The sequence below is a fragment of the Ambystoma mexicanum genome, chromosome 9 (assembly GCF_040938575.1).
Source record: "Ambystoma mexicanum isolate Mex_15411 chromosome 9, UKY_AmexF1_1, whole genome shotgun sequence".
Lineage (NCBI taxonomy): Eukaryota > Metazoa > Chordata > Amphibia > Caudata > Ambystomatidae > Ambystoma > Ambystoma mexicanum.
The window spans coordinates 265,139,191-265,166,875 of NC_090931.1; the positions used below are offsets into that span (position 1 = coordinate 265,139,191).

At 45.8% G+C, this 27,685-nt stretch overlaps 1 protein-coding gene across 1 annotated transcript in view; it reads left to right on the top strand.

Moving 5' to 3' along the window:
* Positions 1 to 27,685, top strand: part of DHX33 (DEAH-box helicase 33) — a 474,726-nt gene that overhangs the window by 44,084 nt on the left and 402,957 nt on the right. The window contains exon 2 of the mRNA XM_069614599.1: positions 9,979 to 10,139. Within this exon, the coding sequence (XP_069470700.1) occupies positions 9,979 to 10,139 (161 nt within the window). The remainder of the gene's footprint in view (positions 1 to 9,978; positions 10,140 to 27,685) is intronic.

A 27,685-nucleotide genomic window follows, 5' to 3' on the forward strand; every position in this document is an offset into this window, starting at 1 on the left:
GTCATGGTGACATGCAGTCAGTGCAAATATCAGTCTATTGCACCAAAATACTGGCTATTATAACATATGAGGCAGAGATATGGTGCATAAAACATGGTATGGCCCTTGATCGCATTGAAAGGAAATTTGCCTCCTTCAACCCCTATTGAGTATATGTATTTTGAGTTTAATCTATGCCGGCTTAGCTCCATACTGATCGCGCAACGATTGAATTTCCTTTGTAAGTTATGCTACACCTGGCACTTTGCCACATTTTACTCAGTGTGTACTCTGGACTATATTTTTAACACTGAGCAAAAGTGTAGTAAATATTTACCTATTGCGCACTGCATTAGATGTGGTAATTTGTAATGTTCATCTGACTCGGTTTCCCTGTCTCTGATAAGGGGCAGGCTATTGTAGATCTATCAACTAAAATTAATATACCCACTATATACTTGCAAAATTGCATCAACAGTGTTTCCCACCTTATTTCGAATGGATTGTGTCCACCATCATATTCCACATCTTTGACCTGTAATGTCCACAGCTGTGTACTTAAACTTTTTCGGTAGAGGGCGTCCTGCGTCGATGGCTTCAGGTCGATGTCCCTTGAAGGCCACCGTTGAGGGCGACATCACCGGATGTTATAAATAGGACGCACAGCGCCTGTAGCCTCAGTTCAGTTTTTTCTGCAAACGATGTCGATTACGGACACGCCGCATTTGTTTGTGGTGCCTGGGCGAGAGTCATGACACCGACCACTGTTCCAAATGGCAGTCGCTGACTGCTAACGCCTTGCGGGAGCGTAAGGTGAAGTTACAGGTAGATAGGGGTTCTAAACCCAGTAAGTCTTGTAAAACGTCTAAGGGGATGTCCACCGACAATTCGAGGGGCGACTCTCCGCGTCAGAAGGAGTCCCGGGGATCTCGGTCCCGGAGTGACTCCCGCCATTCGTCGTCCTCGGCATTGCCGGAAGCGCCGTCACCTTCCCTGTCGTCCTCCTTGGATGGCGCTGCAAGGAAAGTGGCTTGTCCTAAGTCCTCGACTCCGTAAGAATGGGCAGCCTTCAGGGAGCAGATGCTGGCAATTTTCCAATCCCGGGACACAGTTCCATCTGCGCCTTCGGAAGAAGCCGGCAAGTAAGGAACGGAATGGTCTTGGTTCGTGCGCCTCTGGGCTTGGGTCCTCGGCGCGATTCTCATCTGGAACTTTGGAGGTCCCGTTCGGACAAGGTTCAGGTTGATCGCCAGAGACGTGCTTCCAGATCTCGGTCATCGTCCCCAGTGAGACCGCAGAAGTCTGGTAAGTGCTCGAGGTTTGCGCCGGCGCCATATCTGTCGGATACGGATGTCGAAGCTTTGCCTTCACACCAGCCCTCAGCGCTGTTGTCGACACCGAAGCCCTCGACGCCTTCGGGGCCTTTTGGCTGGAATTTGCCAATGGAGGTCCCTGGTGCTGTGGATCCTCCAAGGAAGGCTACCTCAAGTCTGTGAGGCCTGTTAAGGATTCCAGACCCTCTCCTGTCCCAAGGCAGGAGTTATTTCTCCCTCTGGATGACCTCTGAGGATGAGGAGAGGTCAGATTTAGTATTTGACCCTGGTGAGCCTGATGTGCCTCCTGTCTTTTCCTGGGACAGTCGGTTGGAAGAGCTACAGCAATCTCTTCATGATGCCAGTGGCTTGGACACTTCTCCTGAGGTGGAGTTTGGCAGACCTGAGCCTGGGGCTCATGCTGAGTCGTCTTACAGGAGACTGATGGCTAGGGTTACGGAGTATCTTGGTTTGTTTAGTCCTCCAGAAGCTTTTGTTCAGGATGACTTAACGGATATTTTGGATCAAGGTCCGTCCTTTGACCTGGTGTTACCTTTTAATTTGACGTTGCAGAAAAGGGTGGCGGCTGCTTGGCAGACACCAGAATCTCTTCCCGCAGTTAACAAATCGTTAACTAAAAATATACTGCCCTTCCGGTAGCGACCCTAGCTACCTTTCATCACATCTCACTCCCGAGAGTTTGGTTGTTCAGGCGGCTATGGCCACTTCGAGGCAGGCGGCGTACCCTACCATCCCTCCTGATTGGGACGACAAACGCTTCAATGGTTGGGCATGCAAGGGGTTTTCTGCGGGGAGTATTGCGCTGTCAGCCAACTCCACTTGTGCCTGAGCAAGAATTTCACCCACTCTGTGGAATTGTTTCTCTAGCTACTGAGCATATTCCTGAAGGGGAAGAAAGGGATGGTTTCCTTGCTCTCGTGCAGGATGGCAAGGATGCCATGTGCGAGTCCCTTCAGTCGGGTTTGGACATGCCCGACAGTGTTAGCCAGTCCATGGCTGCGAGCACCGTTATACGCAGATTTCCGTAGTTGCGGAAGTCTGGCTTTGCTCTGGATGTGCAAGGCCGTCTTTTGAACATGCCCTTTGACAGCGCCCATTTGTTTGGTAGCAAGGCTGACGAGGGGTTGCAGACCTCAAAAGCTGTGGCAAAATCTTTGAGTGCAGCTGTGCGTCAATCTCTGCCTTTTGGTCCTAGGGGACAACAGTGGAGGGGAGGTTCTTTTCATCATTACTCCTCCTTTGATAGAACGAGAGGAGCCGCCAGCCAAAGGGGTCAGCGTAAAAGTACCTGTGGTGGTCAGGGAAATAGGGGTGCCAAAGCCTCTCAGGCAGCTGCCTCTTTGCCTTCAGGCGCTCCAAAACAATCATGACACCATGTTCCATTGTTCGCCGGTTGAGGGCAGACTATCTCAGCGACTCGAAGAATGTCGAGCTATTACTTCGGATGTGTGGGTTCTGGATACAATAGCCCACAGCTACTGCCTTCCCTTCCTAAAGCGGCCTCACAACAATCCCCCGGGTAATCTCTTTGAAGCTTCCAGATCCGCTCCTTGTGCAGGAAATCTTGACCCTGCTGGAGAAAGGCGCTCTAGAACTGGTGCCTGTAGCGGAGAGGAACAAGGGATGGTGCTCCCCATATTTTGCGATTCCAAAGAAAGACTGGGGATTGAGACCCATCTTGAACTTGCGTTGGTTGAACAAACTTCTCAGGAAGGACGTTCAAGATGGTCACTCTTTCTCAGGTCCTCCAGGCCCTTCAACTTCAGGATTGATTGGTGTCTCTGGACCTACAGGATGCTTACTTTCATGTGCCGATTCATCCAAAGCACAGAGTATCTGAGGTTTGCGGCTGGCGACTCGCACTTTCAGTTTCGGGTCCTGCCATTTGAGTTGACCTCCGCCGCGAGGGTCTTCACCAAGCTAAGGGTGGTGGTGGCAGCGTATCTCAGGTGAGGGGGGATTCACGTCTACCCCTACCTGGACGACTGGCGGATCCGGGCGCATTCTCCCACTCAAGCGATGGCTCATCCCGGTCTCACCTGCCGCCCTCTCCACAAGCTGGGCTTCTCCCTCAATTTCAAGAAGTCTCCTCTGACACCTTCCCAACAGCTTCAGTACATCAGGGCTGTGTTGGACACGTCCTTAGAGGTGCTCACCTCCCAAGGTGAGGGCTCATCACATTGTGCAGGTGGTGGACAAGTTTCAACATGCCCAGAGTCTCCCGGCTTTTGAATTCTTAAGGTTGCTCGGCCTCTTGGCATCCTGCATTTTTCTGTTGCAAGAGGCCAGACTGAGGATGAGATCCCTCCAATGGGTCCTCAAGATGCAGTGGTCACAATTCTCAGCCAAGATGTCCGATCCCGTTCAGATTCCACTCTGTCTCACAGGATATGCTGTGGTGGGCCAACGAGGGGAACCTGATGAAGGGGGAGCCATTTTGGCAACCGTGGCAGGAGGTGACACAAGTGACGGATGCTTCCCTCACAGGATTTGGAGCTCATGCCGAAGATTTGACCGCCAGCGGTCGCTGGTCTCCATTGGAGTCCAAACTCCACATCAACCCTGTTAGAGCTGAGGGCCATCAGGCTGGCCCTGAAGGCTTTTCTGCCGTCTGTGCAGGGGAAATGTGTTCTGATCATAACGGACAATACAGTGGCCATGCATTACCTCAACAAAAAGGGGGGGGGGGTCGGGGGGTTAAGGTCACTTCTGTTGTGCAGAGAGGCGATGCAGCTCTGGTTCTGGGCATTCCAGCAGGGAATATCACTCTCGGCAGTTCATCTGGCCGGAGAGGAGAATGCACCGGTGGATGCTCTGAGCAGGCAGAGCATAGTCTCTCACGAGTGGGAGTTGGCCCAGGAAGTCCTTCTGGAGATCTTCGCCCTTTGGGAAACCCCACAAGGGGATCTCTTCGTGACAAGTGCCAACCGGAAGTGCGTTAAATTCTGCTCAATGGGATTTTCTCTGAGAGAAGCCTTAGGAGACTCCTTCGTAGTGGATTGGTCATTACCACTTCAGTATGAGTTTCCTCCGGTCCCCGTCATTCCTCAAGTGTTAAGGAGGTTGCGGAGGTTTGGATCCCACATGATCCTCATTGCTCCGGATTGGGCCAGGAGAGCGTGGTACCCGGACCTTCTAGAAATGTCCATCTGCCCTCCACACCCTCTTCCCTACCGAGAGGATCTGCTCGCTACCTCGCGAAGGGGGGGGTGGGGTCGGGTTCTTCATCCAGAGGTCAAGACTCTCAACCTTCACGCTTGATATCTGAAAGGTTGAGGTATAAGGATTGGGACCTCCCGGATGACGTGATGGAGGTGTTGCTTTCGGCCAGGCGGCCAGCAACAACCTGTACCGTTGGCATAAGTTTTGCGACTGTTGCAGAGGACTAAATGTTGATCCGTTTCAGAGTTCCATTCCCATGGTTCTATATCTTTCTTTCCTTGGCCCACAGGGGCCTTCAAGTAGGTACCATTAAAGTTTACCTGGCGGTGCTGTCTATCTTCAATCGCTCGTCTGAAGAATGTTCTTATTTTAAGATTCCTTGATTTCCCAATTTCTTAAAGCGCTCACCAATGTGTTCCCGCCGTCCCCGTTCCAGGTGCCCGTTTGGGATCTGAATTTGGTTTTGAAATTCCTGATGGGTGCTCCATTTGAACCTTTGAACTCTTGTCCTTTGAGACTGTTGTCTTTCAAGACCATGTTCTTGGTTACGGTTACATCTGCTCGCCTAGTGAGTGAATTGCAGGCACTTTCATCTAAGCCACCCTTTAATGTGTTCCACAAGGATAGGGTTGTACTGAGGATACATCCTTCCTTTCTACCTATGGTAGTATCTGAATTTCATTTAAGCCAGAAAGTGGTTTTTCAGTCTTTCTATTCTCCTCCTCCTCCTCATACTTGTATGGAAGAGGAGCAACTCCATAGGTTGGACCCTACGAGAGCTCTGAGCTTTTTTATTTCTAGTATGTCCAGGGTCAGAGTGGACGATTAACTCTTTGTGGCATATTCTGGACACCGATTGGGCCAGGCTGTTACCAAACAGACCTTGGCCAGGTGGATTATCCTCACCATTACTGAATGTTACCGATTGGTGGGCAAGGACCCTCCTGAAGGGTTGAGAGCTCATTCCACTAGTACGTGGCTACTTCCACAGCCCTGCAGCAGGGAGTTCCTATTAGGAATATTTTTGACTCAGACACATGGGCTTCTGTCCACACCTTTATACATTACTCGATGGATAGGCTGCATGGTCAAGATATGGCCTTGGAAAGATGAATGATAGAGTGCCCTGTTGGGATTTGATTTTGTGATCTACAGTGTGTACACAGATCCCAAGCATCTTGCCAGAAACTCATCGAGCTATCTGACTGCTTTATTTGCAGACATTTGTGAAGAGTCCTACGTACTACTTGCTGAATCCCCACCTAAATTCTCCTCCCTGGTGGCCAGGGAAAGGCAGACACTACCTGACCTTGGGGGTGGTGTTCTGCGGAAGCACCACCTGGGAGGAGAGAAGGCCCAGGGGAATGAGAGGACTCTGTGGGATGAGACGCAGTATTTGTTGTCTTCTAGGGAAGCGGTCTCCTTAATGCCAAACTGTGTAATGGCTTGTTGTAATAGCCATCTTTTTGTTCCTCAAGATACACATATTAAAAGGGGTGAAAATATCACAAGCTCCTATGCCTTGAGAGAAATGAAAATCCTTCCAAAACCTTGGAGACTTCTATTTTTATTTATTGGACTTGTAAAGCTAAAGACCTTCCTAAAGCACAGTGAAAGGGTATCTGCTAGTCATACCTGTTTAAAAGAACTGCCTTCCCCTTTTCAATCAAGTCTGTTGACTAATCATTGTGATGTTCCTTTATAGAAATACCATAGGGAACAGACTTGGGTTCAAAAGTAAAAATCAAAAACCTAACTTTGTCATTGGGGACTTCAAGTCCCATAATTCCCTAGGTACTGGGGCGACGAAAAGGGCTAAAGACCAATGTTGCAGGAATGATCAGCTTGTTTATGCGGACAATCCACACCTGTGGTAGACTGAGAGGCTTAAAAGGCCCCCTGCGGTGCAGGCTATAGAGAAGAGCAGAGGAAGCAATAGCGTGGTTAGAGTAGGCAGCCGAGGCAGAAGCTGGAGGAGAAAGATGATGCTGGGACCACTGTTCGGCAGATCTCATCTGCCGTTCCTGAGAGAGTCTGTTCTCGAATCCTGAAGTGCAGAGGGCATGCATCAGAAGTGTGCAAGAGAGAAGTTTGCTCTCTGGAGACCTGTTCTGCAGAGGCTGCACAGCGAGAAGCGAAAGCGAGGGAAGCTTTCCTTTCCAGGAGGCAGTCTCTGGTGGCTGGCATGCACCCGAGGGCCTCAAGGCTGACTCTGTGTTTGGGTTGTTGCACCAGCGGGCCTCAGGAGCCAGAGGAGCTTCTGTTGGAAGTGACATGGGCGAAGGCAGGCTAAGAGAAGCAGTGTGCCATGTCGCGAGAAGCCATAGAAGCAAAAGTCCTGCAAGCGGTAAGGGAATCGGAAGCGTATGCCTTACTTAGTGAGTACACAAGTTGGTAGTGACACCCAGAGCACTCCACACCTGCTCGGTGAGTACAAGGTAGGCGTTCAGCGAGTAAGTGGCACTCACCTATGAGCGAAAGTGGTTTTTAAAGTAATTGTAAATACTGAAATAATGAAAAGCGGCGAAAACCCTATGTAACCATGCCAAATGACTGACTTTAAAAGCGTGAGTCTGTGGACAACCCAGCAGCCTGATATTGTTAAGAATTAATACCTACAAGCATTGACCAAGCCAAAAGAGGCTAAAATCAAGGCAAATACAATCCAGCAGGTATAGCCAACGGCAAAGGGGGCTAATGAAAGGTCTATAAGTTATGCAACGTGTTGCCCATCCTTGGTCCAACATATGGTAAAAGCTGGTGTAAACGCACATTATGAAAGGCAATGAAGGAGCAGAGTGAGACCATATATATATTTGGTTACATGTGCAGTGTGAGTATTATTTACAGAAGTGGAAAACACCACTGTGAATCACTGTTTTCCCTGAAGAGTGAAGCTGCAATCTGTTGAATACTGTGAAGCTGTTGTGAACGTTTTATCAGTTGATCTTAACCACAAAGGCAGTTGTTGTGAGTTGTTGTGAAACTGTGTCCAGGCAGGGGAGTATACCTGATGCCAAACCTTTGGAGCAGTAGGCCTGGCATGAGAGTAAACCTGGTAGAAGTTGAGGAAGTGCTACAAAGTGGTCCCGACAAAGACAATTTGTGGTGCTGAAGGAAGAACTGTGTAAAGTTGTTGCAAAGAAGTTGTATTCCTTTAGAACATATCATTTGTGCCAAATCATCCTTACCAAGACAATTATTGTTGCATTTGAGGACCTGAGAAAGTGTTCTTTTATCTAAGGAGGATAAATCATATACTTGTTCAAGGAAGAGCTTTCTTTTCTTTGTTAAATCATTGAAGTGTTGAAACCTTCTATTGACAAGTTGAAATTGCAGAGAACAGTGATGGAACATGGTTGTGAACCAGGATTCCCTTATTTTCTTTTCTTGAACTGTGAAGAAGAATTCAACTTAAATCTGGGGCAGGTGAATTCGCCCAGGTTATAAGGAGAGACGGTGGTTACATTACAAAGTTTATTTATTGTATGTATAAGTGTGAGAGACAGATATACTTTGTTAGTGTGTTTCCTTTATTTTAGGCAGGGAAATCCTTGTCGGGGTGGGGATAGTGAGGCTTTCCTCTGCATCACATTTCTGACCCCTCACACATTGAAGTGTTATTATGGAATGTCTACATGCATCAAAGTTTGTTGTTGCGGATAGCTTACATGTGCTGATATGATGTGGGAAAGCCACATGCGTTGTTGTGTGTTTTGGGGAAAGGCTACATACATTGCAGTGTGTTGATGGAGTGGTGGGGGGGATATGCTGTATACATTGCAATTTGTTGTCAAATGCTGAATACTTTGCAATTTCATTTAGTTGTAAAATAGCAACATATGTTGGGCCATGATGCTGTTCAAGGCTACATATGCTACCCTTTGTATTGGGGAAATGCTACATGCTTTTGTGTGTGGGGGGGAATGATTCAGCGGTTTTCTTTGTCAAAGGGAATTTTACCATTTGAAATGTGCAAATCTCGTAGTCTATCCAGGCTCTCTGCTGAGCATGCGATAACGGTGCTCAGCGGTAGAAGTGTATTACACTTCTGTTTTAAAAATGTTTTTAAATTTTTTTATTTGAAGTGGTGTTTATCATTTCCTAGAACATGTTTGTAAAAACACACCTCTGCTTCGTATTCGGCTGCAGATGAGTACTTAGGCCAACTATTCGGCATTCGACAGACTAGTACATTTACTATTCGGTAGAACCCTATTTCTTACCAAAATAATATTCCCTGAAAGTGAAACTCAAATCAGGTGGAGTCCCTTGAGGTTATTGGGGCTAGATTAAACATTTCCAGAGTGGATCACTCCTGTAGTTCATGTGTGGATGTGCTACTAGAAACCTTTAAGTAACTTTTGGTTCATCGTACTGGCCTACTGTTACTATGATAACAAATCACATCACTACCAACAATATATGGGATAACTACATGGCTGGTAATGATATTAATTTGATATATCGTTACACTAACCTTTGGGAATTCATTTAACATTTTGGATGAACTAACTAGCCGCAGATGTACATAGATCTTGTTTTACATTGGGAACTTATATAGTTTGGATGATTTAACTCTCACTAGATAATTTTGGATCTTGTTTTTTCTCTTTTTTTTCTACATGGACTAATGATGGAATTCTTTGTAAATGGTTTGAAGAAATTGTTACTTTTTGACTTTTTGATTCCCTTTACTTAACTCTACATTAAAGATAACGTCTTACTGACTATCATCTAAAAGAAAAAAATGTTTAGTTGGGAGAACGCTGAGCCCCCTCCCTTTCAAATGGAGTACTATCTGTAGTCCGAAATGAGTGTTAAAATACACAGACGCAAGTGCATACATGTGACACTTTTATGCAACCTGCACTGCCCAGGTGATGTATTCAGACCAGTGGTACGAGCAGCACCTTCCACAAAGAGTGCCTCTGATATATTGCTTCTTGATGAGAAAATGTTACATTTAAAATAGATTTTTAATTACCTAAAAAATGTGGCATTTGGAAATGAGATCAGTTTCATTTTTTTGGAGGGTTAAAAAAAAGTATTCACAACTTCACACAAAAAAAGTCAAATGTGAAAATCCTCTTACCTCAAATCCATATCTGGAGACCTGCGCAGGAGAGCATCATCTCAAATCATGCTTGATAATTTGACCTCATAGGTCAATTTGTGCTCTCTAAACTGTTAGTAATTTTCAACATTCTACATGTCTGCATTCTCCACATCTGCCAATTGCTGTATGTTGCCCCGCGTAAGTAACATCACGCCATGTGCATTAATCAGTGGTACCTTCCTTAAGCAATACATCTGTGACACTGACCTTTTCTGTGACCTTATACAGGGAGAGCATATTTATGACTGAGTTAAAATGTTTGTTTTTAAGAGGTTCATTATATCACCTTGTAGCTTGTTGAACTACTGGTTTATCTTTACAAAACTGCTCTTATTTGTGCTCCTTTTTATTGTAGAGTTCTTAATCACATGTTGTGTTTTTCAGGAGAAACTGGATCAGGCAAGACAACCCAGATCCCCCAATATCTTTATGAAGCTGGTATTGGACGCCAAGGGATTATAGCGGTTACCCAGCCCCGAAGAGTAGCTGCTATTTCCCTAGCAGCTAGGGTCTCGGAAGAAAAGAAAACAGAATTGGGGAAACTGGTATGCCATGTTCTTAACTAAATGTTACTTTGAATTTCATGCACAACAATCAGTAGCACAGATATCTTGTCCCCCTACATAATAAAAGTGTAGTATTCACAGAAAGGAGAAAACCCATATCAACTAAAGGGGAAAATTATTTCATTTAAATTCACAGAAAATAAACATTCCTTATTTTTTAAATGAGATGTCACTGCAGAGGTGTCACTTCAATACTAGCCTAATTTTCTAAGATGCCAATTATTTACCTTGTTGACGGCTGAGGACGTGGCCACCCATGCCCTATGCATTGTGGAGGATGTGGATATGCTTGTCCTTGATACACACCTTGTTTAAGGCCTTAATAACTGCAAATAAGTGGTTACATTGTTTATGGTAGTAGGTCTTTGTTATGAGAATTAACGAGGTAAAAAAGAAAATAAATGTGTCTTCACAGTTTACTTGAAACAAAGCAAATGCGTTACGAGAGGGATGCCTGCTAAGAAATCATTTAGCCATATGGATCGGTAAAACTATTTTGAATTTCATGAAAAATCGGTTTGCCAAATTCTGGCTAAAATGTCATTGGAGATGACTATTTTTTTATTAGCCTTTTATTTAATAAAGGGATTGACAAATGCATAATATATGAAAGTGGTGTACATTTATAAAACTGTAAATCCATGGAGGGGTCTGCAAACTATGGCTCTCCAGATGTTTTCTACTATGAATCCCATGATGCCTCACAATTAAATATGCTTGCTTGATCTGATGGGATTTTTGGCCCAAAACATCTGGCAAGCCACTGCTGCAGACCCCTGCTATAAATGGAGAATACAAAGGTTATCCTATATAAAAATGAACATTTGTCCACTTTTAGTCATGAGTATTTTAATTCAGCAATAATCATAAAATATTTACTGTGTGCTTCCAAAACATCTGAAAACGGAACTAGCTAACAAAATAGATTTCCAAATTATATTCCTTAACTCTCCCGAACAAGAATTCCGTTTAGGTATAAACCCAAAGTGGAAGGACTGTATTGTGCACAGGTAATAGTCTACCCCATTCTCACTGAAAAGGGGATCTCGTCAAGGCTGCCCTTTTATCCACATGATTTGTATTATTGACCTTTTTTATGAAGATCTTTTCCTCTGATAACCATCCATTTTATTTGTCTGGTTGTTGCCTAATTAAGGTGGCAGCTTATGTGGATGACTTAATGGTGGTCGGCCTGCTCAATCTGAACTGTGTCGCAGATACATAAGTTTATCAATTTACAGCATGATCTTAATGATGGACAAACTATTTCTGTCATGGAATTGTAGAGATAGCCGTCTCATTGGAATACATGCTTTTAGTGAGTGTATATCTGGGTTTTATCCAACAGAATATTTGTTGGTCAATTGGTATTGGATAACTGTAGCAAGATAATAGTACCGGCTGTACGCTCTTGGATCGGCTAACTAGGCTGTCCTTCTTTCTTTGTAGGATTAACATTGATCCTTCCTTAAGTTTAATATATTTTCTGAGTCTTTGAATCTCCATGACTCAAATAAAGCAATTATTTAAGACTTACTTGGCTGGAGGGGAGGGGCTTTAATTACCATTTTATATTTTATTGCACGGCTGGAACCTGAAATCAAATCGTTTTTGACAAAGTAGATTATTTACTTAATAAACAGTCACTATTGTTTAACGAGTAGACCTATTTAGACGGGACACTGTTATTTTAGGAACCCTCTTATTTCAAACCATGGCTATTGAATGTGGCTATGACTTGAGCAAGCTTAACAAGTATCTAAATATATTACAGATCGCCTTATTTCACTTATTTTTAGGGTAATGATTCTCCCCCAGTCGACTCTTAAAATGGTATCTGGGCATTTGAGTGGCACATGGTGTCTCTCAAGTGGGTCAGTTATGTGATACAGATGGTTTACGGTCCTTTTCAGGATCTCTGCAATAGAAGCAGTTTATCCAGAAACACAAGTTTTAAATATCTTCAGAACAGAATATTCTTGATTGAAATTTGCTTTGTGAACAACCTTTCTATGCAGACTCTTCCAAACTTGGCCTTGTATAGAACTTACCATTACTGGGGAAGATATTATTCAATTGAATGCGATCGACCCCTCTAATGGATGTATTCAAATGTGTAGAGAACTATATACAACCCTGGGTGGGTCATGGGATTGTTCACGATTTGGTCGATATGGGGCGATCAAGTCTGCATTTAAAAAACGAGTAGCCATTAAGGACTGGGAAACCAACTTTGTTCATATGAGCTCTCTCCATAATTATCAGTACTTGGAAGGAATTACCCATAAGTGGCGCTGTCCTCACAGGTATTTACTCCGTTGTCCGAATCCGGAGATTCGTAAATTTTGCCTCCAAATGAGAACTAATCGGCTACCTGTAAAAGCCACTCATGGTACTCAATGGAGGCTAAATAAAGTAAACGAGCAAGTAGGATTTGCAAAATCGTAGAACACCTAGAGACAATAAGGCACATTAACTGAATGTCTGGTATTAGCACCTATATATAATTGGGGAATATGAAAGTTTTGTTCATCATATTGAAGACGTTTCATCTATACATTATTGGCATTATTGTCTTAATACTCCGACAGAAGCGATATATATAGCTCTGTATAGGGTATGGAAAGCAGCTCAGATAATGATTAGTAATACGACATAGCTGTTAGATTTACAGTGCAATGACATTTAACGATACTTAAACCCATTTGTATAGCAAAACATTTTTTTACAGTATTCTGTATTTATGAAATTGTTAATGAAATGTAAATTGTAGTGTTGATTAATTGGAAATAATGTTTACTATTATTGTCTGTTGATTAGGTTTTAAACCTCAATAGCATAAAAATAATGCACTGTTTCCTTGGTATTGTATCAGTTGTAGAAACTCTTTGGGCTATATACAACTATAACAATAAAATAATATATAGAACTATAGAACTAATGGTAGATGATCCGTTGAAGGGGTAGGCTAATCTGGTCAAAGTTCATGCGAAGTGGCACTCGCGTCTTCCTAACCCCTTCTGTCTTATGTGTCAGCCATATTGCAGTTATATCATTATAAAGTACTAAATCCTATGCTCAGAGTAAACTTTTGCTGCCTAGTTGCTTCCTTGGGCTGGCCAATTTGTAAATTGGTCTCTGCTCATCTGCTCCATATGTTTTTTGAATGCCGACTTTTGACATTGGAATGGCATTGCTCAGAGTTTCTCAGATTTTAGGTCTGATGGTTCTTTTTTCCTTTGAAATTATCTTTGCAATTCTCCTTGAGGAGGATGGCCTGAATCTTTTGTAAGGGTGCAGAAGAAGGCAACTGAAAAAACCTACCTATCTATCCTTATTTAAGAGGGGGTTCCCTGCCTCAAACTAAAAACTAAAGGGTCTGTCAGAATGTCTGTAACTAAAGAAAGCACTGTCCTAAGTCCAAACCTTGCGTCTGTCCCTTGCACCCTAACAAAAAGTCTTTATCAAAAGTAAAGTTCTCTCACCAGGGGAATGATTCCCTTCTGGTGTTTAAAAGAAAGTATCTTCAGGACTTCAATCAATACCAGGGGGATTGACTACCATCCCCTGGCTTTTCTGATAATATTCAAGCTGGATCCAGGGGGGGGGGGAGACTCCCTTCCCCTAGATGTTCGTAGCAACTATGTTATAATTGTGTCCAGGGTGAATGGCTCCCTTCCCCTGGATACTTGTTTGGGTCCCAGACCCTGTTTGCTCCCCCTTTCTCATCAAGCTCACTTGGTTCACTCTCCAGCCAAGTACTGCCACGAGGTACATGACTCGTATCAACATAGGCTCCACCTCTATTCAGGTCCCAGACCCTTGGTTCTCTACCCTTCTCACTAGGCCCACTTGGGTGGCTCCCTCCACAAGTACTGCCACGAAGAAGATGCTTTGCATCTTTCTCCCTGTGCGGTTTGCCTCTCTCCCACACCTCCAAGCCCCTAACGGTCCCGGCCAGTTACCTTTGTTGGCTCCGGCACTTTGGTCCAGTTCTCCCTGGGTGCTTGCGTCTTCTCGCCATGCTTCGCGGGCGTCTCCGGCTTCTGCAGCTCTCGCTCCACGTACCTTCTTCCTGGTCTTTTCACCAACATTGTGAGCGCCATTGCTGGACCGCTCAGTCCACCTCCCAGATGTTGCATCACCTTCTGTCAGGCTCCAGTCATGACCATGACCTTCTCCACAACAGCGGGCACAGGACTCCCATCGTTTGCCTTTGGGAGCAGACTGCCCTCGGCTTTCCCATTGCATTCTCTGCGTCTCCCTCAAACTTCCCGGGCTGGGCCGTCATTCAGGCTGATCTGCGACTCTCTTAAAGTCCTTTGTCCGTTTTTATTTATTTCTCATAACTCCCCCACGGGAGTCTATACCGTTCCTGTGTCTTCTGTCATTCTTCATGGCGGCCACCTCGTCTCAGTACTGGCCCTGCTGGTAATTGTCATGCTATTGGTGATCTTTTTCATGTCGGTACTGGAGTTAGTCCTACTATCTGTATCGTTGGCAGTAAAAATAACTGGTATAATGTTACAGTAACAAATAGAAGTGTTATTGAGGCGGGTTGGTGGAAAGGTAGCAACGGGCTTCAGAGGGTTAGGTTTGGGTGGTTAGGTTTGGGTGTTGTGCCGACTTTTACCAGAGGGTTGTCCTTATCCCAGGAAGGGAGTCCCTACCCATGAGGTCCTTCAACATTAATCCACCCCAAGGGAGACTATTGGGTAGCAGCCTCACCTCCCTAGCCTTGTGAGAAGGGGCTCCCCCTTGGGGAGCAGTGACGACACCTAGTGAATCATCACACTGTACAATCAACCTTTTTGTTATAAAGCTAGAATGTTGGCTTAACGTCTGATTCCATAGAGTTAGAAAGAACCCGGTCACCTGAATCATGATTCCTGGAACCAATATGTTAAGTCATTGCTAAAGTCATTCAACTTCTTTACATCAAATTCATTTAGTCATTTAATTGCCTGCTGGTGATCTGGACGTAAATAAAACCTTGGCCATTGCGGACGAACCTTATCCCTCCCACCACCCCAGTGCAAAATGACAGACCATGACTGTTTGAGTAAGATTTCTTGCTGGTGATATTTCTTTTTGTCTTTAAAAGTACAAGTATTCTTTCCACATTTATATTGATGTACTGAATCTTTAGAAATAATAAAATGAACAGTGTGCATATCACACGTTTGGTCTTTGCATAGGTTACATGTTTCTCCATTATTTTTAACATTGCAACTTTTATGTACTATTTTCTACAAACTATCCCAATAAAGATTTTACTACAGGTCATCTTCATATTTTCTTTATAACATCTACTTTAATATACAAAACATTACACAAGATGCATGCTTTATTTCAGCGCTGTGTGCTGAGAAGCTGGTTTGCTTAGAATCAAGTCACTGAAGTCATGCTTGGTTATATTTGTATTAGACCAGAATTTCTGCTTTTGCATGCAGAAAGTGCTGTTTTAAATCCTTCAATATGACAAGAATTTAGATAAGCAGGTAATTAAATCATTGACATTCATGTATCTCTTTTGCGTGCAGAATTAACTTGTTAATCACCTAAATGTCAAGAATTTGGAGAACACAGACTTTCTGTCACTGACCCTTGGTACTGGCGTATGGTTCCCACCACAAATGCCAGAAAAAACTATCAGGCCTGCATAACCATTACATACTATGTGAGGAACCTAGGGGTATTCTCCCGTGTAGACCCCGAGAATCCTCTATTCAGGTTGCCTGGGGAAGGCCGTCACTTTCGGATCCCTACCCTGGGGGTGTTCGAGCGTGGGTAGGGGAGTCCAGGGTTGTGATCGTTGACATACCCCAGGTGAGGCGCAGTATTCCAACAGGATAATGGGCAAGTAGGAAGATGACCCTGATGTCTCTATGGGATATGCAGGCCCCTTTGTCCCTAATCCAAGAGAGGCGGAAATACCGTATTAGAACAAAAGCGGGAGGGAGTTGGGTCAGAGGAAACCACAATATGACTTTAAACCCAACACTTATTTATCCCCCCACCTTTCAGACCCAAAGGGAGGCAGTCAAGAACAATATCTCTATAGCAGGGGATATGATATGGCATTTATAACGCGCCTATACACAATCAATGCGCGACCAGGAGTAGGAAACAACAAAAAGGAATCGCCCCTGTGGTATAAAAACAGGGCCCGGGGATTCCCCTTTCTGTCATCCTATGATTATTCCACCCATAAAAATCATTTTCAATCCCATTTCCTCTCCCCCTTCCCATTTCCAACCAATACTGGGACAAGGAAGAGGCAACCGGGAGCAGTAAAGATTACTCGTAGAAACAACATGGAGAAAGTAAGGGCAACCTACCATAGAAAAAACTTCAGTTGTCCCTCTGATATGCTGGGTCAGGCATTTAATAATGACCTCTCACACCTGACTCCACTTATTTCACTATAAAAGTTGTGGTTTCACACAAGGAAGTGAGCGAGCTGGGGATGCTGTGAAGACCCGAGATGCCACGGAGCGCAGAGCAGCAGCAGAAACAGCCTGGAGGGGAACGGTGTGCCGAGAAGCTGAGCCAGTGTTTGAGAGGGGCTGCAGCATGGCGAGTGTTAGGCAAAGTTTGTATGCAGTACCCCTTGGGACCACTACACACAACTAGGACTACAGGTGTAAGCAAAACCAACATTTGTTATAAGTTTGTACTACACAGTTTTGTGGTAGCGTTGCTGAGCAGCCAGGCTTCTCTCAAGAGGGAATGTGAGCTGTACGGATGTTAGAGAGGTCTATAATTACAAGTATTCAAATAGACCCTTATACTTGAGGTTTCTTGGTAAAACAGATATTAATTTATTTCAGTCCGTTATAAAACGGAGGCAATCTAGATCACACAGAAATATACTTCAGTAATTAACAATATCAGGTTCTGAGGCATTTAAACTACTTCGAAAGAGGAGCAAAATGGCATTAAGAGCATTTGAAGTAGGAGCAAAAAGGCATAAGTTAATAAAAACGTATATTACAGTTACTCTTAAACGGTGCAAATCATTTGAGTTCCCCAGAGGCGTTGATTCAATGCAATAGGTTAGGCCAAAGTCAATGGGCTAAAGTCTTGTATAGGATAACGCAGTTCTGGAAGTTAAACGGAAAGTCTTTGCCAAAGTTCTCAGAAGTAGTTTGTAAAAGAAAGATTCATATGTTGGGTCACAAGCTGACTAGGCCTGCAAGTTGCCAAAGTTTCAAGCACTTTGTAGTGAGAGGAAAGTTCTCCCGGTCGGGTTTTCACAGTACCTTACAATGAAGAAAAAGATGCAGCTGAAGACATCTGTTCATGGCAAAAACTGCAGATCTCGCTGTTCCTGAGCCTCAGTCGTGGGGACGAGAGGGAGGATGTCGGGGGACTCCTGCACTGCACAGGGACTGGTAAAAAAGCTTGCAAGGCAAATCTTCAATTCCGGTAGCTTAGTCAAGCACACAAACTGGTGTCCTTCTCCCTGGCTATTCTGTTTCCTGCAGCACTCGGAGGAAAATACAACCAGCTCCGAGAATGGTAGCCAGGTAGCTTACGAGTTGATTGGTCCCACCAATGAAAAGGGAGAAGTCGTCCTTGAAGGCTTTTCTGTTGAGATGAACTTGGCGATTCAAACCTGCAGCAGGGCTTGACCGGGTGAACCAACGGTCCAGGAGTTGCAGCAGCCGTCCTCTTTCAGCTCGTCTTTGGTTCTTTCGTTCCAGTGGTTGACTCTGCCTCCCAAATCAAGAGACTCGCCTTTTATCCAGTTTCTTTCCATTAATTCCAGCGTAGCTGCCACTCACCCAGCAGGTTGGCTGTCCTTGCAGTATAATCAGCCAGCCAATCATGCCAGAGTGCATTTGGGTCTCCTAGGAGACTAAGCACAGGAAGTTTTGGGCACCTCCTTCCCTTCCTGCCCACCCCAGACACTCTGGCGCCAGAGGCTGTCTTTAGTCCTGAAGCCCGCCAAAGGCATAGGAACAAGGGGACCAATCCTGGTTTGGCGCGCAGAGACAAACTCTAGAAGGACCTTTCCAAAAAGAAATGGCGAAAAAAGAAGACTGGGACTTGTTTAAACAAAGGGGGCTCAGACGCCATCTTGAAAAACATGGCTCCCGCAATCATGGTAGTTCGTTATAAAACCACTGCCACCAGCCATTTCGAGAGGAAAGGGTAGCATTTGACTGCTACATGAGTTTCTAGACATGGGGGGGGGGGGATACTAAGTAACCCCTCCAGCACTGGTAAGATAGTGTGTGCTGCGTCTAGGAATTTGGAAAGACTAGTAAAGTCAATTTCACTTTACTTTCTTTGGGAAACAGTAGTTTATCCCAGAAAAGGTATTTAAACCCTGGGACAGCCTAAAAGGCTTCCCCTGTGCCACTGCACTGAGGGTGCTGTGTGATGCAAATAAAAAGATGATGCCTATGGAGTTGTCTAAATCTCCATAACCAAAAGAAATAATCACAGACCACAAACAGAATGAAAAAGTTCAAAGTTTAGCAAAAGAGCTGGAGGGCGTGGGAATTAGCACATTTATGAGAATTCTCCCTAACAGCGAGGGAGCCGTGCCTCCAAGGAGCCGGAGTAAGGAAGCCTGTTGGTGGCGTTTCAGAACCTGCTCGTTCCTTGGGAGCATGTGTGCTGGTCCAAACGGTGCCTGAGGGGCAGGTGGTGAGATCCTGACCTCAACCCTGTGTATCCAGTGGAAATCGCTTGTCAACGCGACGCTGCCCAGTGAGTGAGTGAGAAACTCTGAAGCGTGCGTTTGACTGAAGCAGAGTAGGAGAAAGACACCATTTTAAAGTGACACAGAGCGGAAAGGTTTGAAAGTGTACAAAGGACAAAGTATATAAGAAGCAAAGCAGGAGAAATAGAAGAAAGTTGAGCTAGCGACACGGGAGAGAAAAGGGAAAGGCATGTGAAACTGTGTAAAGCGTGTATGATGAAGGGGAAATGCAAGACGTACATGGTATAGATGTCAATGTGTTAGGCATGCAGGAGAAGCGTGAGAAAGCAAACGGTGGTGCAAGGGTGCACAGTGAAACAGAAGGAACAGAAAAGGGAAGGTGCAAGTGTGCATGGGCAAGAAGCCAAGGAAAACGAGAAGGGGTGCAGGAAGCACCTGAAGGTGAAAGGTTTAAAAGAAGAGTAAGTAATAAAGAGCAATGGTTGCAGATCATAGTGGTCACGCCTGGGAGGAGCAAACGGGCGTTTTTTGAAAGTCTCTGTACCCCACAGGTTGGGGGGGGGGGGTGTGTGTGTGTGTGTGTGTGTGTGTGTGTGTGTGTGTGTGTGTGTGTGTGTGTGCGTGCGTGCGTGCGTGCGCGTTCGTTCTCTCTCTCAGAAGGAAGGTACATCCTGAAAAATTGAACTGGTGTTTGGCGCTGAAAAGGGACCGCCACTTGGGGAAGGGATCCCTGAGAGGCCCAACCAAGTTGGAGACTTATTGTTTTCATAATATCAAAAGGATCAAAGCTTTGCAAAGAATTGTTATATTTTTTTCTGTGGAACTTAGAACTTGGCCAAATTGAAAGGGGCCAGAGCTTTGGGGAAGGGGACCCTGAGAGGCCCAACCTGTTGTATTGATTGAAACTCGGGAAAGAGAACCCTGAGAAGCTTAAAAAATGAACTATCGGGTTGGCCACCAGGGGGCGCACGGATGAACATCACCGTGTAAGCTCAGCATCCGCAGGTTCACGAAGCGAGTTGAGCCCCCGCTTTTTGACCCCCCCCCCCTGGAAATAACAAGTGGAAGGCTGTGTGAAGCCCCCCCCTCCCCCAAACGCCCCCACCAGAAGGAGAAATCCTGATTAAAATCGGGAAAGGGAAAGCCACAAAATCACCGACCGAGGTTTCAGCCTTGATGAGGACACACAAGTGCAGGGGAAGCCCCAGCGAGACTGCACACTCCCCAGCAGGCCAAGTGAGAGCGGGCGGGCATCGAGACCTGGAGAGCACCTAGCCGGACCCCCACAGCGCATGAGGAAACCCTGAAGCCCCCCCGCCCCCTCGAGAGGGAGGAGTGGACGCCTCTGCAGTGGGACTCAATGCCTGTCCGGAACCTGAGAGGAACGCCAGTAAGACATGCGCGGTGCCAGCCCCCGGCCTCACGCGGGTAGTGGACCCCGTGAGCCAAGTTAAAAATTAATAAGAAGACCTACAGAGCCCTGCAGACTTCAACGCAGTGCTCCTCGCGGGCGGCCTGCCAGCTGCCGCAGTGGGCGGGGCTCTCACTCGGCCCTTACCCACAGCGGCCATCGGAGGGCCGCAAGGGAGCCTTGTAAACACAGGCGGACCCGTGAAGGCACCAAGGACACAACAGGGAAGGCCCCCCCCCCAAAACAAGGAATACACGGAACCCAGGCAAGTGTGCTTCTTTACATCCCACATCTCAAAAACACATGGGAGACGGGCCACAAAGGGGAATCAACGCGAAGCAGCCCTCCACACCCCAAAGGGCAGTATCTACGAGTGAGAGGTACCCCCTCTCCCCCCCCCCCCCAGGCAGCAATCCAAGAACTCACTGGTAGCAAGGTGGAAAAAGAGTGAAAGGGGCTTGGATCCCTGCACACCCAAACAGAGCAATTCAGAAAAGGACAGTTCAACACCACAGCTGACACACTGCACTCCCTTGAAGTGGTTAATGAGTTGAAAACATAGACGACAACCTAAATAAAGAAAGGCCACTCAAGAATACCCCATTACCAAGGAGTAAAGCAAGCCACAAGCCCCCTATGGTGAAGCAAAAGTGAATCATATGACAACAGGGCAACCCCCTTATAATTCACAGCCCAGATGAGTGCAAAGCCACCCTAGGGAGCCCATATAACTCCTAATAAAACGCTCCCCACAAGGTACCACTATCTAGCAAGAGAAAAGGGATCCCACCTTGAAGCCAACAAGCCAGCAAAGGGCACCACTACACTGAGGGTTGGGCCCCCGTAACAGGGGCGTATGCCTCCTCAGTCGAATCAATACAAAGAGAACAAATGACAGCCACCCAAGAAGAGTGGCGAGAACATAATACTACCCTTGCCTAATGCTCCTCGGATAAAGTGCAAGACGCTCAAAGAGGCCCAGGTAACCCCGTCCAATTATTCATCCACAAGGGTCGAGTGCCACCAAATCCGACCCGAATCTAACCAAAACCGAAGACGCAACTTGCTGCACTGATGGTTGGGCCCCCGGAACAGGGGCGTGTGCCTCCTCGGCGGTAGCAACCTCATATGAACGCTAAAAAGAAGCTTGCCAGATACGCCTACGTTTCGCCCCCACAGCCCATAGGCACGGAGACCATATTGACAATGGATACAACCGAAACAGGCGCTGCTGCCACAAAAGGGGACATTGCCACACTACTAAGTGAGATCAAGAACTTGGGAGCCAACCTGGGCGGCAAAATAGATAAGATAACCCAAAGAATGGACAACATCGAGGAAAGGTTTGAAGGGGTCGAGAACAATTGAGCCTCTATAGACACCCTCGAAACACAAATGGACCTGAGAATAAGAGAAATAGAAAAAAGAGAGGAAGAACTTTGACCAAAAATGGACGATTTAGAAAACCGAGAAAGAAGGAACAACCTGCGCTGCTTTGGTATTCCGGAGCAAGAGGATGAAACGGAGGGAGACCTTAAGAAAACTATCAATGACATTATCAAAATCGTGACAGCCGTCGAAGATATTGATGAACCCAAGACAGAACGGATACACAGGGCCGGAGGGGCACACGGTGGTCCAAGGTTAGTCCTTGCTAGATCTCATAGGTACCAAGACAGAACTAGAATTCTGGAGAAAGCCGGGTCAGGAGGTCCACTTACACTTGGAGGTGCCCAGATTACCATCTTACAAGACCTATAATCAGTCACTCTAGCCCTGAGACGCTTATGTAGCCCACTCACAAAATGGCTTAAAGATCAAGGTACACGATACAGATGGGGATTCCCCTTCTCCCTCACATTTGAACATGGAAGTAGAAGGATACACCTGAAAACCGAGGAGGAGATCTAATAATGCATAACTGACCTTCTAGGAACAGCCCCGAAGGACACAGACCGTGAAGAACCTGGGCAAGGGAGAACGTGATGGGAACTGCAGGGACCAAGGAGAAAGAGAGTGAAGGGTTCCAGGAAATGCAGACATGGCAACAACACTCCAGACAATGACAAATGAAAAGGTCGTCTGATTGTGCACAACCCAAACACAGGATACATTGAGAGACCTGACCTGTCGGGCCAATGACGTTGGCGCGGACAACAGCGCCTAAACCCACTGATACAGGGCCAGCAGCAGCTGAAAGGACACTCTCCAGAAGGAAGTGCGAAACGACAAGCGGAAGTCTGGCCCAAGAATTGTCTGTACCAAGTCATATCCTTTTATATAAGTTCATGTTTTAATGTTGTGTTTTATAAAAAGGGGATGATCGGGAGGGGGCTCCCACTGTTAAAGCGATTGCATGTAAAACGTAGACATGCGGTCACGGTTCACACCGGTGGTCTGACGTTAGATTGACAGTTCTTATACAGTCCAAACCAGACGCCACCAACCAGGATGGAAAACATGGGCAAGAAGGGAAAAAGGAGGGGAAGGGAGCCAAGGGAAGTGGGAAGAGGAATAAATGGCAATAAGAAAAGGAACGGGGGTGGAGCTAGAAGGTTAAAATTTAAGACAGACGGACATATCGAACAACAGAGGCGCAGATCGTTGGCCACTAGAAATGAAAGAGATGGCTGCGAGAACAAACAAGGGACGAATACCAATGTCTAACCTCATAGATGCCACAACCGGCAGGCCAGCCTCCATCAAGATTGGAACACTGAAAGTCAAAGGGATTAACTCTCCCACCAAGAGATCGCTAATCACCAGAGAATTTGAAAGAGCCAAGTTAGACATGCTTTTCCTACAAGAAACGAGATCTATAAGAGGAGAAGAACTAAAGGTTTTATACGCCTAACTGGGAACTGAATACTGGGGCTCTGGCCCACTCAGAAAAGCTGGTGTAGGCATATTAGTAAGTAAAGGACTCAAAATGGAAGTTTTAAAAACATGGACAGTTGTAAGCGGTAGAGCACTTATGTTAGTATGCAAGATACGAGACACCACTATCACCTTTGCCGCTATATGCGCCCCCAATTCAGGCCAGTCTAAGTTCCTCCAACAAACAATCTCCAAAGTCATGATTGCAGCAGAAGGTGAAGTGATTATAGGCGGCGACTTCAACATGTGGGCGGACCCATCACTTGACAGACAAACTGGTAAGCCTCACGCTGGCAACCCACCTGAGGCCGGCCGCACAGAAGTGATCGAGAAGATGAACACATACAACCTTATAGATGCGTGGCGTCCTATGAACCCCCAGCGGCCAGGGTTCATCTTCTACTCTGCACCACACACCACGTACTCCAGAATTGACTATATGTATCTCTCAGTGGGCCTAATGCAAGTGATGTCCACGCCAGAGGTAATCCGCATAACTTGGTTGGACCATGACATGGTCACAGTCACCCTCACACAGACGCGCTACCCCACAGGAGCACGAAATGGCGCAACAGTGAATCACTCTGGAAGGATCCCGTGTTCCGCAACCAACTGGAAAAAGACATCCGTGAATACTTTGCACGGAATAACACAGGTGAAGTCTCCAAACAAACGGTATGGGAAGCAGGGAAGGCTACCTGGAGAGGTATACTAATGAGGCAAGGAGCTGCAAAGAAAAGAGAACGAACCCTTATAGAAAACAACGTCAGAAATGAGATGACACAATTGGAACGAGGCGCACAATCCACAGTCACGGAGAGAGAATAGCTGAGGCGAACGAAAAGAGAGGAATTACGCCAGCTGGAGATAAACCAAGTCGTCCGCAAACTTCAATTTCTGAAGCAGAAACACTACGAGAAAGGAGATGAGGCAGGTACAATACTAGCTGCCAGATTAAGAACTCGGCAAGCAGAAAGATGGGTATCATCCATAGAAAATGAAACAGACCTACACGCAAAGCCATTCGGCAACATTCCTGAAGCCTTCGCCAAATTCTGAGAAACTATACACAGCCCAAATCACACCAGATGAGTCATCAGCGACTATATGAACGACCGAACTATGCCTAGATTAACCCAAGAAATAACTGAGGCACTTAAATCCCCCATCACAGACAAAGAAATAGAAGACGCCATCAAAAGACTCCCGACTGGGAAAGCCCCCGGAAACTATGGCTACACTGCAGGATTCTACAAAACTTTCATTGGTCCCATCCTCCTATTCATGGTCGACCTCTTCAACCATATTCTCCGAACTGGCATTGCACCCCACTCCTTCTCCGAAGCACTTCTCACAGTAATTCCGAAAGAAGGCAAAGACCCCAAGCAGTGCGCGTTTTACCGCCCCATTTCCCTCCTCAATATAGATGCCAGGAAATACACACACGTCCTCACAGCAAGACCCGAAACGCACATGCCCTCCTTAATTCACACAGATCAAGTCTGATTCATCCTTGGTAGACAAGGGGCAGACTCCACCCGCAAACTCTCCACCTGATACATGAGGCCAAGAAAATGCCTAACACACCTGCGCTGCTCTCGATCGACGTGGAAATAGCGTTGGACAGTCAAATGGCCCTTTCTGGAAGCAACCCTAAAAAAATAGGACTTGGCCCGATTCTACGGGGAGGAATAAAAGCAGTATACGGGTCACCTCGAGCATCTAACCGTGAACTCGCAGTACTCGCGTTGCTTTCCACTAACAAGAGGCACGAGGCAGGAATTCCCGCTCTCGGCTATACTGTTCGCACTGTCCCTGGAACCCCTAGCACAGAAGCTTAGAGGAGACGAAAAAGTGGAGGGCCTATGTGTACAGGAAAGGGAATACAAACTAGCCCTGTACGCAGATGATATCCTTCTTCACATCCAGAACCCCTTGACATCAATACCACGCACCATACAACTCATCGAGGAATATGGCCTGCTATCGAGCCTCAAAATCAATCGAACCAAATCCATTCTCTTCCCGCTACAAGAGCCCACCCCACATCAGTTATCAGAATTCACTCAATTAAACCTCACTATTGGAGGGCCGACACTCCGCTACTTAGGCATCAATCTTACGAGAAACTTAGCCGATCTATATGAAGCCAACTTCCCACAGCTCCGATCCGCACTCAAGGCCGACCTAACGAGATGGCAATCTCTTACGATTTCATGGATGGGCCGCCTGAACGCCATCAAGATAGATAGTCTCCCACGCTTCCTGTACCCATTCCAAGTTCTCCCAATAAAGATCCCGGAAGCCTTCTTCAAACAAGTGAAAAATGCAATAAGATTCCTGTGGGCGGGGAAAAAGCCTAGAATACCGTACAAAACTCTCATACTGCCGAAAGAACAAGGCAGTGTTGGCCTCCCAGACATAGAGATACTATGAGGCGGCCCAGATACGAGTTCTCGTCCCCCACGTAAGAGACAGAAAAGACCTACAATGGGTACAATTGGATAACGACAACCTGACCCCGGCGACACTCTCAGAATGGCTATGGGTCCCACAACCAAAGCTCACGTGGAAACTACGCGAACACCCCATCCTGGGAACGATATGGGAAATATGGAAAGAAGGCTAAGCAATGACAGGCATAACAACCTGGCCGTCACCCCTGAGCCACCTGTCGGCTCCAGGAATCGGGGAGGAAATCCCTGAATGCGCCAGATACCAAACCTGGTTCGATGCAGGGCTTGAAATAGTCGGACAACTATGGAGGGAAGACAAATTCATACCAATATCCGAACTAGAGGAAGCCCTCCAACTGAACCCTATACCGGTATTTCTATACCTGCGCCTAAAAGGTGTCCTATCCAAACGGGAATGGCATCCCAAAATACGCAGAGAATTAACCACATTTGAGAAAATCCTTGACACGACCACCACGAATAAAGGCCTAATATCATGTATGTACAAAGACCTGATCAAAAATAAAGACCCCATTTAAAACCTCAGAGACAAGTGGGAAAAAGACTTTAAAAGAAAATTTTAGCAATAAGCGTGGGATATGATATGTAAAACACCATCCCAGATATCAATCACCACGCAATACAAGCTACACGCAATAAAATTACTTCACAGATGGCAATATGACCAGCACAGACTTTCCATAATGTATCAGACCAACAGCCCGAAATGCTGGAGAGGATGCAGAATGGATGCGGGCTATTGGCATATGTGGTGGGAGTGCCCCAAAGTACACATGTATTGGAATGAGGTTCTAGGATGGGTCAAGCAGATAGATGGGGTGTAGAGGACTGCAACACCCCTCCTGACCCTATTCGGACTAGAGTAAGATGAAGACGAGCTGGTCGGGACAAAAGGACTAGCATCACCCTTATTACTAGCAGCAAGAGCAGGGCTGGTCATCAAATGGAAATCCCCGCACCTCCCAACGAAAAAGGAATGGATAAGCATTGCAAAAAACATATATATGATGGAAAAAATTACTGCAACACCCCACGGAAAAGCTGCACGCAATGAAGAATTATTGTGAATTTGCCGCCCTCCACGCCCCAAACCCAAGATGACAGTGAGTTAAAGATCCCAACATGCAACCTAACCTATCCATATGATGGAGGAAAGCCTGTACATCACTCATCCACCGCCGAAACTGGTGACGGATGCAAACTGCGGAAAGGCACGACCGAAGAAAAAACATAGCCGCAGCCAAAAAGAATCATGTGTCTCAGCCAACGATCTGCACAGATATAACCAACTGTCTAGGGGGAGGGAGGAGGGTAAGGGACACAGTAACAAAATTGGGGAGGGAAATCTTAAGATTGAAAATGGTATAGTTTTGTTGAAACCAATAAAATCCAAATTGAAAAAAAAAAGAAAAAATTAACTGTCACATTTCTTTTGCAGTGTTTGGAACTTGAACAAGTTGAAGCTTTGGGAAGGGACATCCAAGTAACTGAGGGTATTTGAAACCACTGCAAGGACTCTGTGGGGAACGTCTTATGAACAGCCCGTTTTGATTGTACTCCTTTTTCTGACATTGACCAAACTACACCTGATGAGAAGACCATTTGAAACTGTTTGGTTTCAAATTTTCTGTTGAACCACTATTTTCCTATCACATTTTTGTAAAGAGTGAGGGCGAGCATCGGTTCAGACACAGACAGACTTTTATTGTTGGTCTATTCGACATAGACAGCCTTTAGAAACATCAGTTAAGGGTACCATCCCTTTAGAGTTCGGGCCAGTCAGGCATTACACCAACCCAGGAACCTTAGTAAATAAAGGTTTAACCAACACCTTTGAGTCTTTGTCTCTCTCGATACCATGCCGGTCTCACAACTAGTTGTTTCTAATCCAGGTGTCTCTGGCCACCTGTGTGAGCAAAAACAATATGCTTGTTTCTTGCTTCAATTTGGTCATTTACCTATTTCTAACATTGGTGTAAGTTTAAGGTTCTTGTACGTGTTCACTGATTTTTCTTCCAATTTTATTTTCATGTTATTTTTTCCTCTCTAAACCCCCCACAGGATCTTTCCTCTTCTTTTAGTC